General features: G+C 36.9%; 1 protein-coding gene across 3 annotated transcripts in view; it reads right to left on the bottom strand.

Annotated features, from left to right (window-relative positions):
* The window catches only part of MCM9 (minichromosome maintenance 9 homologous recombination repair factor), an 84,986-nt gene that overhangs the window by 59,189 nt on the left and 10,446 nt on the right, over window positions 1-15,351 (bottom strand). For 2 of the 3 annotated variants that reach the window (XM_028168665.2, XM_057527744.1), the window contains exons 3-7: window positions 13,400-13,716; window positions 12,850-12,931; window positions 9,165-9,365; window positions 5,210-5,335; window positions 3,336-3,455 (exon numbers count right to left, since the gene is read on the bottom strand). In XM_028168665.2, the coding sequence (XP_028024466.2) occupies window positions 3,336-3,455; window positions 5,210-5,335; window positions 9,165-9,365; window positions 12,850-12,931; window positions 13,400-13,716 (846 nt within the window). The remainder of the gene's footprint in view (window positions 1-3,335; window positions 3,456-5,209; window positions 5,336-9,164; window positions 9,366-12,849; window positions 12,932-13,399; window positions 13,717-15,351) is intronic. The other variant, XM_057527745.1, reaches the window with a different exon arrangement.

The following is a 15,351-nucleotide window of genomic DNA, read 5'->3' as shown; positions in this document are numbered from 1 at the left end:
TTTCCTCTATATGTAATTAAAGCACTTATAAAAAAAAAATGAATCATTAGACCAGGTTGTAAAGATGTCTTAGCCTCTTGGACAATAATCTTTGGACCACTATTTTACTAATCTTTGAAAGAACAAAGTTAACTTCAACTAAAATGTGTCTTCCTGTCATAACACATAATTTGGTTTGATTTAAGGGGCAAGTTTTCATTCTTTTTACGGCATGCCCTTAAAGAAGAGATTTGAAGTCAACTGTATGCTACCAAGAACTCTAGGATCTGATTTTCCAGGCCACCTTGAAGCCTCTTATGGCTACTGTTCAGTTCATATAATGTCAGACAGCATTCAGTTTGGTTTCTAAGACAACAAATGTGGTTAATTGTTTATAAGGTCCTCTGGCTATGATTTTTGTTTTTATAACAGTTCAGGACATCAGAACACTCCTTGAATCATACATCATTATTACCCAGTGAATTCAGCAGGTCAAGAGCAGATACAAACTCCCTAAGTTTAAGAACAGGAGAGTATAATGACTTCGTTCCGTTCGTTAGATTTATAATACTATGAACTTAACTCTTTAAATCTGTTTTGCTAGGTCATCTGTTGTTGGCAGCATTTATATAAAAACAGTGGATTTGGAAAGATATATTTAGCTTTATCATAATAGATAAGTTACTATTTTGGAACTATATATATTTTCACATGTAGTACTCTTCTCCATATCCCCTGACACTCATGCACAATAAGATTAGGCATTTTTGTGGTGGACATATTTTAGATAGCTTTTCCAGGTAAGTTTTTTAAAAGCAGTCTTGGAAAGGAATGCATTAACTAAATGGGCCAAAAAGTTCTTTTTCCTTGATGAGAGCTAGGTCCTTCCTCAAAAAGTTTCTTATGCTCCAGTAAATTAAATGTAGAATATTCTCATTACTCTTGCTGCTAAGCAAGACATTAGCCATATAATGCAGTTATGCAGTGCCTTCATATCTAAAACTTTTATACTGCACTTTTTAAAGCTTTTATTTTGAGGAAGGGAAAAAGGGGCATTTGTCTGAATATGGATTCTAAGTTGTATATATTTCCTGTCATTCTAAAAAGTGACTTTGTGAAGCAAAATTTTGCTAAATGTTAAACTTTGAAATTTAATATACCAGATAATTAAAATACTGTCCACTAACTAGTTCATAGACTTTAAAAGTAAAATATATCCGGCTGTTAAAACAATATGAAGAAAATTTCATTTTTGTCTAATTGCAATTAAAAGAAAATGTTAAAATATTAAAATGAAAATAAAAGTAATACTTTCCAACCAAGAGCTCAGTGATTAATATAACAAGAACACAATATGTGCTTATTAGGAATAAAGCATATATAAGCCAAATTTCCAAATCAGTTCACTGCTGAGTTTTTATTCTGATTAATTATGATTGGTTTGTACTGACATCAAAGGGTTAGGTTTTTATATCAATCTGTAAACCGATAGCCAATTTTCACAAAAGTTTGAGACTTAAAAACTATTATCTCTTGGGGCTTCCCTGGTGGCGCAGTGGTTGAGAATCTGCCTGCCAGTGCAGGGGACACTGGTTCCAGCCCTGGTCTGGGAAGATCCCACATGCCGCGGAGCAACTGGGCCCGTGAGCCACAATTACTGAGCCTGTGTGTCTGGAGCCTGTGCTCCGCAACAAGAGAGGCCGCGATAGTGAGAGGCCCGCGCACCGCGATGAAGAGTGGCCCCCGCTTGCCGCAACTAGAGAAAGCCCTCGTACAGAAACGAAGACCCAACACAGCCATAAATAAAAATAAATAAATTAAAAAAAAAATTTCAGTATGACCTGATAACACAAATATGTATTTATATTAACAATTTTCATGAAAATGTGCCCTTAATAGTGCACCTTTACTGTGTGCACTAGTATATTCTAGTATCTTTTATTGTATTTTGTTTTGAAAGTGCTGGTTTTGACCCACTGAAATAACTTTTTATGACCCTCTAATGGGTTGTGATACAGTTTAAAGAAAGGCTAGGCTGGCCCTTTGGGTAGACGAGAAGGAGCAATAACTTTTCCACAGTTCTAAAATTTATATTCCCTCTACCTGTCATTTCTTTCATATTTGGATTATGAATTTGGCAATAAGAAAAAGTAGGAAAAGGGCTAATACAGTGAATTCATCAGCCATTCACTTTAAAACTGTCCAAATACTCTGAAGTTACTAATAGTCCACAAATTGGACTCATTTCTTGACACTCCATATAATTAACTTAGGAAACATTCCACATTGTTACTCGGGAAACACCTTTATTTGTTTGTTGTTAATATCATTTAATACAGAACTCTAGAACACTGGGTCATAACAATTTTAAAATGCACATGAAGTGTTCTTCATATATTCTTGCCTCCAGTATCCTAAAGTTTGTCTACGCCTCTCAATCCATAAATCCCTTCTTATCAGTGCTTAATATACTGTCTAGTTATATTTCAAAACCTGAGAGTCCCTTAAAATGGGGCTCTTGTTACATAGGACCATTGATGGAGCATTTGCTGTTTTATGGTAAGTTTTAGACTATAAGCTTCTCATAAGAAATTTGAGCACAAGCCACGGACAGTAGGCATCCCTAACAAATAACAAATAACATTTTTAAAATGTGTGAAACCAAAGGCCTGTTATAGGAGAATAGGAGAAATATTTCCCCAATCAAAACAGTGTAAAAATTCAAAGTGGCATCAAAACATGTTTTTTAAAATAATTTTTTCCTGAAGTCACTTTATAATCAAATCTTGACATTATATCAGCAAAGGCTTTAAATATACTTGAAGAATCATTACAATGTATGAATGAAGCTACACGTTGCAATGATGAAAGTACACTTTCCACATACTAAGACAAATTTTCTACCTAAGAATTTTCAGTAGGAATTACTGTTGCCCGTGAGATCCATGAGCATGAAAATGCCGTAAGCGTTACGCCAGCTATGTATTTTTATGAAGTGAGATTTTCCCCCCTATTTAATTAATTTCAACACTGTTTGCTGGGTCTTCACAGAATAACAGATGCTGCATAAACATGTTTGAAAGTAATCATTAGAGAATGAGAAACCTGAATAGGATCATTCAAAACTAAGATACAAAAAGATATACGGAATAAGCTTTTGGAAAATAAGTGAAGGTGGAGGTTTTAAAATATTTTCTTGGAGCTACGAAAGTAATGCTACATATTTACTTAGGTTTTTGGCAGTAACTCAAAAATCTTGACATGTATCCTGTTATAGGTACTTTTTCACAAGAAAGCAACCATTGTGTTAGCTTCTGTAGTAACATTAAATTAATTGAAATTGTCACATAAAATACCTGCACTAGTAGATCCAATTCCTGTGGTGAGCACAGACCTTGGTGTAATTTTTGCTGCATATTTGAGGAATTGAGATTTCCCTGTGCCAGGATCCCCAACCAATAAAAGATGAGATTCACCTAGAAAAACGTAAATAATGTAGTTTTAAATTTCTATGAAAAGACTCGTAAGTGTAATTAATCAAAAAGAAAATGGGGGCTTCCCTGGTGGTGCAGTGGTTGAGAATCTGCCTGCCAATGCAGGGGACACGGGTTCGAGCCCTGGTCTGGGAAGATCCCACATGCCACGGAGCAACTACGCCCGTGAGCCACAATTACTGAGCCTGCGCGTCTGGAGCCTGTGCTCCGCAACAAGAGAGGCCGCGATAGTGAGAGGCCCGCGCACCGCGATGAGGAGTGGCCCCTGCTCGCCGCAACTAGAGAAAGCCCTTGCACAGAAACGAAGACCCAACACAGCCATAAATAAATAAATAAATAAATAAAATTAAAAAGAAAATGGTCCACTTGGGATGCCCACACAATTTATATTTTATATGGTGCTTTTGCTTAAGGTCATTCAAGGAAGGATTTAACCAGAATATCTTAGAAAAGTTAACTTTCAAGGTAAATAACAATCTTTTAATTGATTTCTGAATACCATTTAAAATCTAAATTTTTTAACAGATTTTTGTGCTATTGCCAGATGTTTAATACTGTGTTTAACATTTAAAAAAATTTTGCCTTATAAAGTTTCTGGTTTTATTTAATCTATTTTAAATATCAAAGTACTGTGATTAAAGCTTTCCATCCCGCCATATAAGTATTTTATTCTATTTTTATTTAAGTACTTTTAAGTGTCTGGGACTTTATAAGTGCTTTATAAATACCAAATCACTTATGATTCTAACAGTTAAGTGAAAACCTTTTCATTCTGTGAAAATTTTAGTAGTTTAATGAAATATCTATCTTAAAGTACTCTTATTTTTCAAATATAACATAGATGAACACATGAACATCCTGCAGCATATGTTATCTCACTGATCAAGCAAATTTATTCAGTAATATTCAAGTATTTTCTGAATACATTAATAGGGAAATACTACGTAAGCTCAACATTTAGCAGAAGGCCTTGCAAACAGCAGGTAATCAAAACATACAGTACACATAAACCTTACACTTACTATTCTATACTGTACAGTATGGTTTTTGAGTCCCTACTAACAGTCTGATTTATAATAATGTCCTTTTAGTCTTTCGGTTAAGCCTTTGGTTATTATGACCCTCATACTGCCTGTATGAGGGCCATAATAAACCTAGTTTATGCCAGATTCAGGTCAGTTAAGTGTGTTAACCACAAAAGAGCTTTCTGCCATTTGGATGTAATTACACACTTAGAGTAATTTTTGCTTGAATGCATGACCTATGGCAGCACCTCTTGGCAGATGGCACATTTGCTACCCACCAGCAGAAGGGGAACCAGCAGGCAGATGACTGAGAGCAGCAGTCTGAGACAAACACACTGACAGCCACAGATGGAGAGACACTGACTTGGAGACATTAAAAAGCACTATTTCTAATCTTTTCCTCTTGGAGAGAGACTGGGGATCCAATGAAAAACACAGACAGTAAAAGAAATGTAAAGATTTTATTTTGTGGCACCCTGATAGGCTGGAGCAAGAATATATACTTATTGAAAGTCTTTGGAAAGACTGGTATCCTACACAGTAGTTCCTGATGTTGGACTGAGTATTACATAGTGAACAACTGTCAGTTTTAAAAGATTACATTTGGAAAATAAAGCTCAACAAGCAATTTTTATTCAGGAAAGAAAAATTCTAGCTTCTCTTCTTACTCTGTGTGTGAATATTTCTCAAAAATTTTAAATGGGTACTAACCTCTGACCCGTGTTCCTGTAGCATCGGTCCTTTGAATCCCACCAGCCAGCACCATGGCCACAGCAAGCTTTACTAGGTACATTCCAAAAACTTGAGGGCACAAGCTAGCCAATATTTCATTCCTTCCTAGGAAAGGCAGAAAGATGAGTTGCCAATAATTTTCAAGAAATCCTAGCTGAAATTTCCCTTTCTATCCTATCTTCTTAGAAACACTCTATGCTCTAAAATGATCAAGGGTACCATTTCCAAATGACTAAAAGGGGTGAATAACTTTGTTTTGGTCCTAAAAGTCCTTTTCTTATTATAAGGCCATGAGATGAAAATTCTTTTTATTCCTGGGTGCTACCTGTTTGTTTCTATAAATTTAGCATACTTTACAAGGGACAGAAAGAAATCTCTTCTCCCTCATTGGACCAACATTATCCCTTAAAAATAATACCAGCTGCACTTCTTGTGCAATAATTTCAGTAAACTTACTCCACTGCCTAAATAAAAGGAAGGTGTTCGATCTCAGAAACAATGAGACAGATTGTAGAAGCCTGTTATCTTTAAATACAAAAGGTACTTGGAGCTCATGGAGCTTCTCCAGAGGTATAAGAGAGGTAAAATCAACCCATCCTGAAAGTCAATTCAGCACTTGCTCTGAGCAGCTTGGTAAATTGTTTTATCTAGACTAAGCATCAATGTATCAGGATATTTAGAAGATCATTATAAACAACAACTCTAGCAATCCAAGCTGGAGGTCTTAGGATTCTTCTGATAACATGCTTTAAATAAGTGATTACCACTGTTTTAGGTTCTGTTTTCAGATATATCAAACACCAAATCTGAGATCTGCCTATGCCATCAATGAATAAAGTAGGTATTTCATTCTGTCATTGGCCAATCAACCAGTGAGGCCCATAGAATTTATGAGACTCTAACAAGCCCCTACGGAGTCTGCCTTATACGGAATTCACTACTGTGATGGTACTCTGTATGTCTGCATTTCTGCATTACCAGAAATTAATGTCCACATGCTGGTAACTAATCTGCACGTTTGAGGGCTTTTATATTTAACTCTGAGCTTGTACTCATGTTTCAATGATAGCTCTTTTGAGGAGGAAAATAATCATACAAGTACTCCTTTAGCTGATGATTCCAGTTCCAGAAGCTTTTCCATCAAGATAAAGGAAAGGGCCTTCCTCCATAATTTGTGTCCCTATGCACAAAGGCTACTTTTCGTAACGAATCAAAATTGACTCAGCGGCAATTAAGCTATGGTGATGTGACCTGGGATGGCAGAAATGGTTAAGGAAGAAAACATTTTAGTAAAAAGGGAACCAAAAAGAAGAATTAGTAAATCCTGGAAGTTCATTAACTGCTGGAGGGAATCCCTCCTTTCCTGAGGTAGAAAGTCTAGAGAAAAAAGATGAAAGGTCTGAGATCTACGTAGTTAAGACCCGACAGCAGGTATGTAAATTCTGACCAGAATCTGGAGATTACACATACAAAGAAAGAAAGAATAGCCTCAACAAGCAGGGAACAAGTAGGCAAACTGACCTGGAAGACACTCAAGCCGGAGCTGTTAAAGAGCCAGCTTTTTCAGTAAAGGTGGATTCAGTGACTAATGCGCTGACAGGAAGCACATCCCACAGGCTCTGGTGGCAGAGCCCAGTGCTGCTATTTACTAGCTGTCTGACCTTGGGCAGGTTTCTTACTCTCTCCACCTCCATTTCCTGATCTGTGAAATGGAGATAATGATGGTATCTCGTAGGGTTGTTAAGGAGCTAATAGGTGCACAGCACACAGAACAGTATCTGGCACATAGTAGGAGCTACTTACTTGTTAACTATTTTATTACCTGTACTACTTGTGCTTATTTCTCATCTCAAGGTTTCCTCACACTGTGGTCAACACAAAAGATACACTCTGAAGTCAGGTCTGAGGTACCAGAGAAAAGCAAAGGGGAAGGTCCATTCCCTAAATTTGTTATCACCTAAAGTTGAAAAACTTGATTCCTTGGGTCATGGCAGTAGAAGCTCCCATGACTATATCATGGAAGAGAATGCATTAGGGTGAATACCACCCCATTCCTTCCCTCCCTCCCTCTCAAATTTCTGGTTCTAGACCATGTTAATAGTGTGCCCATGTAATCCACTCTTGTGGCATGGCCTTCAGTTACCCCAAGGAAGAGAGCTTCTTAGATTTAAGATAAATGAGTCACCCTGGAGTGGGTTGAGATGGCCCAAAAGACCCCAACCCCTACATTTGGGTTTCTATCCAGCCTCTATGCATCAGGGTCAGGGGATCCCTGAGATCAGTGTAGATCAGAAGAAAATCTTTAGCTCCTCGTCAATACTCACAGCATCAGAGCTTAATGAAGCAGGCCAACCTCCCAGAGCTGAGCAGTGAAGTAATCTCTGGCTTTAGACCAGCAAAATGAAGACACACTTTTGGATGCAGCTCCCCACCTCCACCCTCCTCCCCACACCCCCCAACACACACACATACACTTTGAAGTGGTAAAATATAGTGGGCTGATAATTGGTACTTAGGATATGAAGAAAGCAGAATCTGTTCATACTAAAAAGAAAACAGTTGCCTCGTTTTCTCCCTGTCTTCTCACAAAATATTATATTTATTTCTTCTTTTCATCCAGTAACTGAGATGTATAGCTATAGCCTTCTAAGTAAAACAAGATAGACTAATCACCAGCACAAAGAACTTCTGATGGCCTAGTTGGAACACTGTATGATGCCCTTCCTTCACTGTTACTAGGTGGAGTGTAGCTGTGGCACTGGAATTAATAAGGAATGATTATGGTCCAAGGAAGAGTTACAGATTTTTGTGAGGATTTGAGCCTAAGAAACAATTTTAAGTAAAAAAACTTATTTAAAAATACATATAATTCTTAAAATGTTTGCTTAATAAAGCCACGACATAGAGACCTTTGGTTCTTTCTGTATGGATCAAATAAAAGAATGATCCGTAACCACCATACACGTGTTACACACATAAGCAAAAAAAAAAAAATCATCCCACAAAATAAAAGCAAACTGCCTATATTTAGGCAAGTGAAAGCCTTTTCTTAAATTAATTAATTAATTAATTTTTATTTCATTGAGCCACACAGCATGTGGGATCTTAGTTCCCCGATCAGGGGTCGAACCCACGTCCCCCGCATTGGAAGCATGGAGTCTTAACCGCTGGACCACCAGGAAAGTCCCTGAAAGTCTTTTTGTGAAATGATATCTGTCCAGTTCACCATGTGATTTAAGAATAAAGTAATCACCGTGTATTAGATTTGAGGTGAGGTTTATCAGAAATAGTCTTTTACTGGCTTCCGTTTATTTTTCTCAGAAGATGCCTCCAAGGAAGAATGAAAATAGACATTTGAAGATTTAATTGGTGTTTTATACATTTGGGATTTTTAAATAGATACTCTACAAACCCAATGGCTATGTTTTAATCTGTGTAATTACATCTTAGTGTCACAGTCAAAATTTTTTGCTGTGATGACAAAGCTTATTTTTTGCATCTCTTTCCTACTTCATATTTTTAAATCTTCAGCTAAAACAGTGTGAAGCTGTCTTAACTGTATAAGATACATCAGAAAAGAAATGGCTTTAATAGGATGAAGTTTCTTAATAGGATGAGTTTTGCCTATTTAAGGCAGAACTATGTATTTAATTGGTAAAGAAGGTAGAAAGCTCTCAAACTATTTTGGCAATATAAGAGATGTTAAAATAATAGTTGGAAATGGAAAATCTCTTGGAATTTCCAGTAAGATCTCTAAATAGAAAAGATTATGCCAGAAAAGGGCTGCAAAGGGAGACTACAGCTAGAGGTACTGACTAATGCTACTCCCTTTGAACACAGTCACTGATACATAGCACGTAAATCACAAACATTATATTTAACTAATGAATGAAATGCCGTTAATAATTATCAGCTCTATACCCTTAACACAAACCTGCAAAAGGATCGCTCTTATAGTATTCCCAAAAATCTTCAAATTCTTTTCGGACCTCCTCATCCATGTTGATCCCTGCAGACTGCTCATTATTTACTTGGATGTAATTGGCTTTCAGGACTATCTCCACTTCACAGCGCACATCTTGCTGAAAGGGCTTCCACCGTTGCATTACAACCCCATAAATAGTGAGGTCATCACCTGGGACAAAGCACCGAGTGAGTCCAGCAGTAGCATCCTGCCTGCTTGGGCACAAACTCGACAAAGGACCAGAACCAAGAAATAAACCACCACCCCACCATGGTTTAGAGTAGTACACATTCTTCCAGAAACCATTTGGGACAAAAGAACACCACAGAGTCCTGATTTTTTTTTTTTTTAAACAGGCACTTATATTTGCATGGCTAAAAGCTAAAGCCAGCATTTTAATTTTTCTTAATCTGCCACATGATAATCACACCAAATTCTAAATTTTCCCTGGGAAAATAGTTTACTGGATGATTTATTCATCGTGATTATATTGGGTGAAATGTTCATCCTCAGAATCTCTAACCATATAGTTCTCACTTAAACAAGAGGTGGGAATTGCAGCCAAAAGGTTAAAGTGCAGTCTGTCCCTCAGTATCTGCAGGGGATTGGTTCCAGAACCCACCTCAGATGCCAAAATCCACGGATGCTCAAGTCCACAGTCAGCCCTCTGAATCTGAGGTTCCGCATCTGCAGATTCAAGCAACCATGGATCGTGTAGTACTGTAGTATTTACTATAGAAAAAAATCCGTGTATAAGCGGACCCACAAAGTTCAAACCCATGTTGTTCAAGGGTCAACTGCATAATCAATTTGGTGTCAGGAAAGGAGACAATCTCGTGATAATGGATACTATACTAGTTTTAGTTTCTTGTATATTTCATTTTTTACTTAACGGCATTTGTTAACATTCACTCGCTGCCTTTTTTTTTTAATGAACAAAAGAATGAGTGCACTAAGAAATGAATGAATACTTGTTCTACTTCAAAGCTCCTTTCCATAAGCTATGAAAGCACAAGATACAACCCTGCTTGTTCTTTCTTGGTTGGTTCCTTCCCATCTAAGGAAACTCTCCCATTCCTAATTGATGGGTAGAATATTAAACTTTTACAGATTTTTCTAAGAGGCCTTGGGTAACTTATAGGCACAATGACAACTGTTTTTATTATAACATACAATTCAATTAATGAGTATAGGTGAGTGCTTGGCATTTGATATTTTGGTACTGGAGAAAAGGGGGCAAAAAAAGGAAATATAATCCTAGTCCCCCAGATTTCAATCTTGTTGAACACAGGATGTTGGACATACCTTAAATCCAATCCTGGTATTTATATTCTGAACTAACAGGCAAGTCTTCATTTCCAAGCCTATGTCAAATATATGATATCTGCTGATAAAAAATGCCTTTCACTCTCTAAATGTCAATGTGTAATGTGTAATCTGCAGGGCTTTTGATTTCCTGGAGAAAAGTGTTCTGTGAATGCTAAATGCATGGAACTGGTGGTAGCAATTCACCAAATAGAAGGCATATTTCTAGCCAAAGGCAACTTCATAGTAAATGGTGACGAACACATTAAATCGGTTCTTCACACATTTTCAAGATACTTCCTCAACCATTGCTGGATGGTTTTCAAATCCAATCAGGAATAGTGATCATTTACTATATTGTCTGCCCCCAATTTTTTAGATGAAAATGGCCAGGGCAACTTTATATGAGCACTTCAAAGAATTCTCTACTATGGTCATTTTAATGGGTTATATATAGGTTGTTTCTACATTAAGTCAAATGAGAAATTTAACTTTCAGGTATTGCACCCACTAGTAATAACCTGACTTTACTAAGCAGCAGTAATGTGGAAAATGTGAAGTACTCAAGAATGGACAAGAGCACTGCCTCATCAGATGTGGATTCAAATCCCAGCTCCACCACTCACCGGCTGTGTGGCAAGCTACCTAATAAACTGAGCTTATTTCTTGACCTACAAAATGGAATAATTATACTTACATCATAGAACTATAGTGAGAATTGGGTCAGATAATGTATATAAAGTACTTAATGCAATATCTAGAATACATGCTCAATACATATTAGCTGTTATTATAGTAAACCTACTTTACATTTGTAAAGCAACTAATACCATTAAACACCCTTTAATATATACATGTTTTCATTTACTCAGATATTTGAGAGACAGATTCATATGATCATCAGAACAATTGTGAGGTATACATGATAGTCTAAGGCAATAGATACTAGTTTGAAACATGCATGTTTTTCCATAGTAAATGTTACTGGAAAAAATGTTATTTTCAGAAAGCTAAAATTCTTACTTTTACAATCCAATCTCTTTGTCCCCTCTGTCTTCTGCAGCATATTTACCACTGCAACCACCCTGGTCAGAGCCATCTTTAATCTCCTGCAGCACTTACAGTTATCAGTACACAACCTCCAACTTTATTACTCTGCAACGTCAGATTGGGGTTCCTAACTAGACTGTAAATTCCTGAAGGGCAAGGATTATGCCATTTATGTCTTCTGATTCTCACAGAGGTTTGTAGCAATGGATAAATGAAAGATAGCTGATGACAGACTGCTTCCATCCATTCTCTATTGTTAGTGACATGTGAAAGAAAAATAGCTTAAGATTTTTTTTTTTTTAAGTGCAGAAAGAATTCAGTTTAGATGAACTGCATGAAAACATCTTAATCTCTATCAAAGGACATTTTCATGTTCTGGCTAAGCTCATACAAGCACTGCTTTGCTGATCCAGACATTACAGATTCTGGTTAAAATCTAGAGTCTTATATGAACAAGGTACTTTGACACAGCCTTGTCCATTTATCAGGCAAACCATGATCAAAGCTGTTATTTACTTAGAATACTGTTTAGACAAGTATGAACTGTTAATATATTTGACATAAATTTCAAACTATGGGTTGGTGATTCTTGGTGGAAGGGGAGAATATTTTGACAAGGAATTATTCTTGACTCTAGATACTGAACTCTTTGTTTCCATAGAGCCTTTGCCTCATCATTTTAATGAAACGGCAGCTCAGTAAAAATGAGGCATTTGGAGAAGCTTAGGGTTAAGAAAAGGAAATGATGGAATTTAGAGACATAAAGCATTTTCGACTTGTCCAGTAGGGGAGCACTGGGATATGAAATAAGAGGTCAGACATACCTGTTACTGCCCAGGGGACACACTGGTGCTATTTTTTTTTTTTTTTTAATAGAGATTAAGGGGTTCTTAGGATGGGAAATATTTAAAGCAGGAAATGTTGAAGTTAGTTGAAAGGCAATCGTTGACAGCTATCATTTGCATTTTCTGACCCACCTTCAATTTAAATTAAATGTTAAACAGCCAGTGGAAATTGCTAGGCAAACAGTAAAAGCAACAGTTTTTAAGTTGTTTGGAATACGAGGAGGAAACACAAAGGATAAGCTCTCATGGGCAACTCAGGTTCTTCATCTATAAAACAAGCAGCTAGACTAGATCGCTGAACTCCAGCCCAGCTTCTTTCCTGCTATTACCTACCTCCTCATGCCAGTCTCTGTTCTCAAGTTCCCCACACTCACTTGCCAGTGATCTTGGGAAAATAAAAAGTGGCTTTTCCTAGTCAATACTTTAGGACCTACTATATAAGCTAACATTCTCACCAGATTTGCAACTGTCTACTAAGTCATCTTCCAGGATAACCTTCATTGTTCGTGGGATACTTCCAACAGATAGCCTTTGAACCTAGCAAGGAAAAGAAAGCAGACACTGAGTATGCTCAGATACATACTAAGTATTCAGAAGCCTAGCAGTTCTTCAAGTTACTGTTTCTATTTCTCTGGTATTATCACATAATTTAATTACGATGGGGATTTATGGAATTTTCTTGAAACTTGTGCCTACTATCAGTTTAAGAATTCACTAGAACTACAATAAAATAAAAACATTCATATGGAAAATATCTCAAAATATAATCTACCTTGTGGATGGTCAAAATAAACACATGCTCCAACTACTAAACACAATAACATTTACTTAACTAGAAAAGAGAGGCAGTTCTTTCCTATATCTAGTCATAAGACAAATCACTCGGTTCCTCTGATTATTTCTTAGTAACAGATTACAAACGTGTTCCCTAGTCCTGGCAATTTGCCCATAGCTGAAAAACACTTCTTCTAATTTGTTATTTTTCGCATTTATTTGATCACTTACCTGTTCCTGAATTTTGATTTCCTGATAATCTCTACACCTAGTTGGAGATGAAGACAAGTCTGAGAGGCAAGTGAATTTTGCAGAATCACAGCTCTCTAAGCTGGGACATGAGGATGGCCGACAGAAGGTATAATACTGCTCAAAGTCGGCCCTGACCACAAATACATGCTTGCATTTGTTACACATGTAATCCCGCTCAAACTCCAGGATCTTCACCAGACTCGTTCGAATCACTGTCCCAGTGACAGATAAAAAGTGTCCCACATCCTTGGTTCTAGGTATGTGCTCCCTCACCAGCTCAGGACAAACAGGCAATCCTGATGGAGAAACAAAACAAAAACACATCAACTTCTACTTGGGATTTGACTCCATGCAATATATTTTTCTCATATTTCCTGAGGGAGAAAGTATAATTTCAGGGAAAAAGAAATCTTTGTGTTCTACTTAAGAAAAAAGATCAACTCAAGAAAATATAAAAGAATTATTTCAAATAACAATTATCAATAGACTCTCTTTAAAAGTATGTATCTAGATGATATATTGATAATAACCTGGATTAAAAAAAGAATTGATTCTCTTAAGAGGGCTATCTCAGTAGGATGTAAACACAGTATATAATTTTAACCTCATTCAATGAAGAATATACTGCCACATGCAGTAAAATCAAAGCTGAGTGATAAAGAGATGGTAGTGGAATGAACAAAGGCTAGTGCTTTTTCTAGTTAGGTTCAGGATTTATTAATACATAAATCGGATAGTGTTTTCAAGTCTTGAATTACCTAGAGGTTTACCTACAGAACCACTTCATCCTTTAAAAACCTTGTGTTTTTCATCATTAATAAACAGGCAACTTAAAAGGTGCAAAATGCCAAAGAAAATTCTTATGTGGAAATGCCCTCTTTCTCATTATTTGGCTACAAGGCACCACTGGAGTAGAGAGATGCTGCCTGTGATGGTCAAAGGCTGCCTCCTAACAGGTCTATCAAGGGAGCATTTGTTACACTGGTTCATGTCCCGTGGTCTATGGTCTTGTCCTTGAACTTAGCCCTGAAACCTGATAAGCATGAACACTGAAGACATCTACTGGATTTGCCAAGCTCATAAGAAATAACCATAATAGGCATGATTACACTTTAAGTTTCTATGGTCATAACATTTTCTCCCTGTTTATAGATCTATTCTGAAAGCCAAATCATTATCATCACTGTCATCATCATTGTCATCAGAAGGCAGTTTGGGATGCAAGGAATTTAAGGGAAAAAAAAAAAAAGCAGCAGATTGCTTAGATGAACTGAATGCTTAAGTCGCCAGGCTACATTAATCTGGTGATACAGCTTAGACGTCTACAGACAGACTTGAATTTTCTCTGCTGCTGGCTGAGACTCTCTCTCCATATATCCTATACTGTATAAACAGGGTGGGCACTGCAACATTTGCCACTATGACTCCTTTTTCTATGCTTCCAAGGCTGACTTGCCTGCTTTCTAATGGAAATGCTCTTTATTTATATTAACTTGGATTGTATCACACTTTGCCAGTAAGGGAGCCATACTTTTGCTTACGATGATTTTATGCATCTCTGCTCTGTTCTGTGTCAACTTTACAGTTTAACTATCAGAAAACAAACTTATTTTCCTATTTCCAAATTCCTAGGGAACGCTTCATTGAAACACCCTGGGGCTCACCAGTGCTACATCATACGTGCAGGAATAGACAGAGAGGTTGGGGCAGGAATAAAGCAGGTTTTATCCATTAAAATATCCACTGTATTCACTTCTCAGTGCTCATCTCAGGCATCTGTTAATTCATCTGCATGTAGCTAAATATTGAGAACACACCAATATTTCTAGTTACAACCAAGTAAAAGCCAAACTAACAACCAAAAGCTTTTCATTAAGAACAGGTCTAGTCCTCATATCCTCATTGCTTATGTTTCAGGGGTACAGTGTCCT

This window comes from Balaenoptera acutorostrata, chromosome 14 (assembly GCF_949987535.1).
Source record: "Balaenoptera acutorostrata chromosome 14, mBalAcu1.1, whole genome shotgun sequence".
NCBI lineage: Eukaryota > Metazoa > Chordata > Mammalia > Artiodactyla > Balaenopteridae > Balaenoptera > Balaenoptera acutorostrata.
Note: the sequence above shows the minus strand (reverse complement) of the source record. Positions and strands in the feature narration are given on the sequence as shown.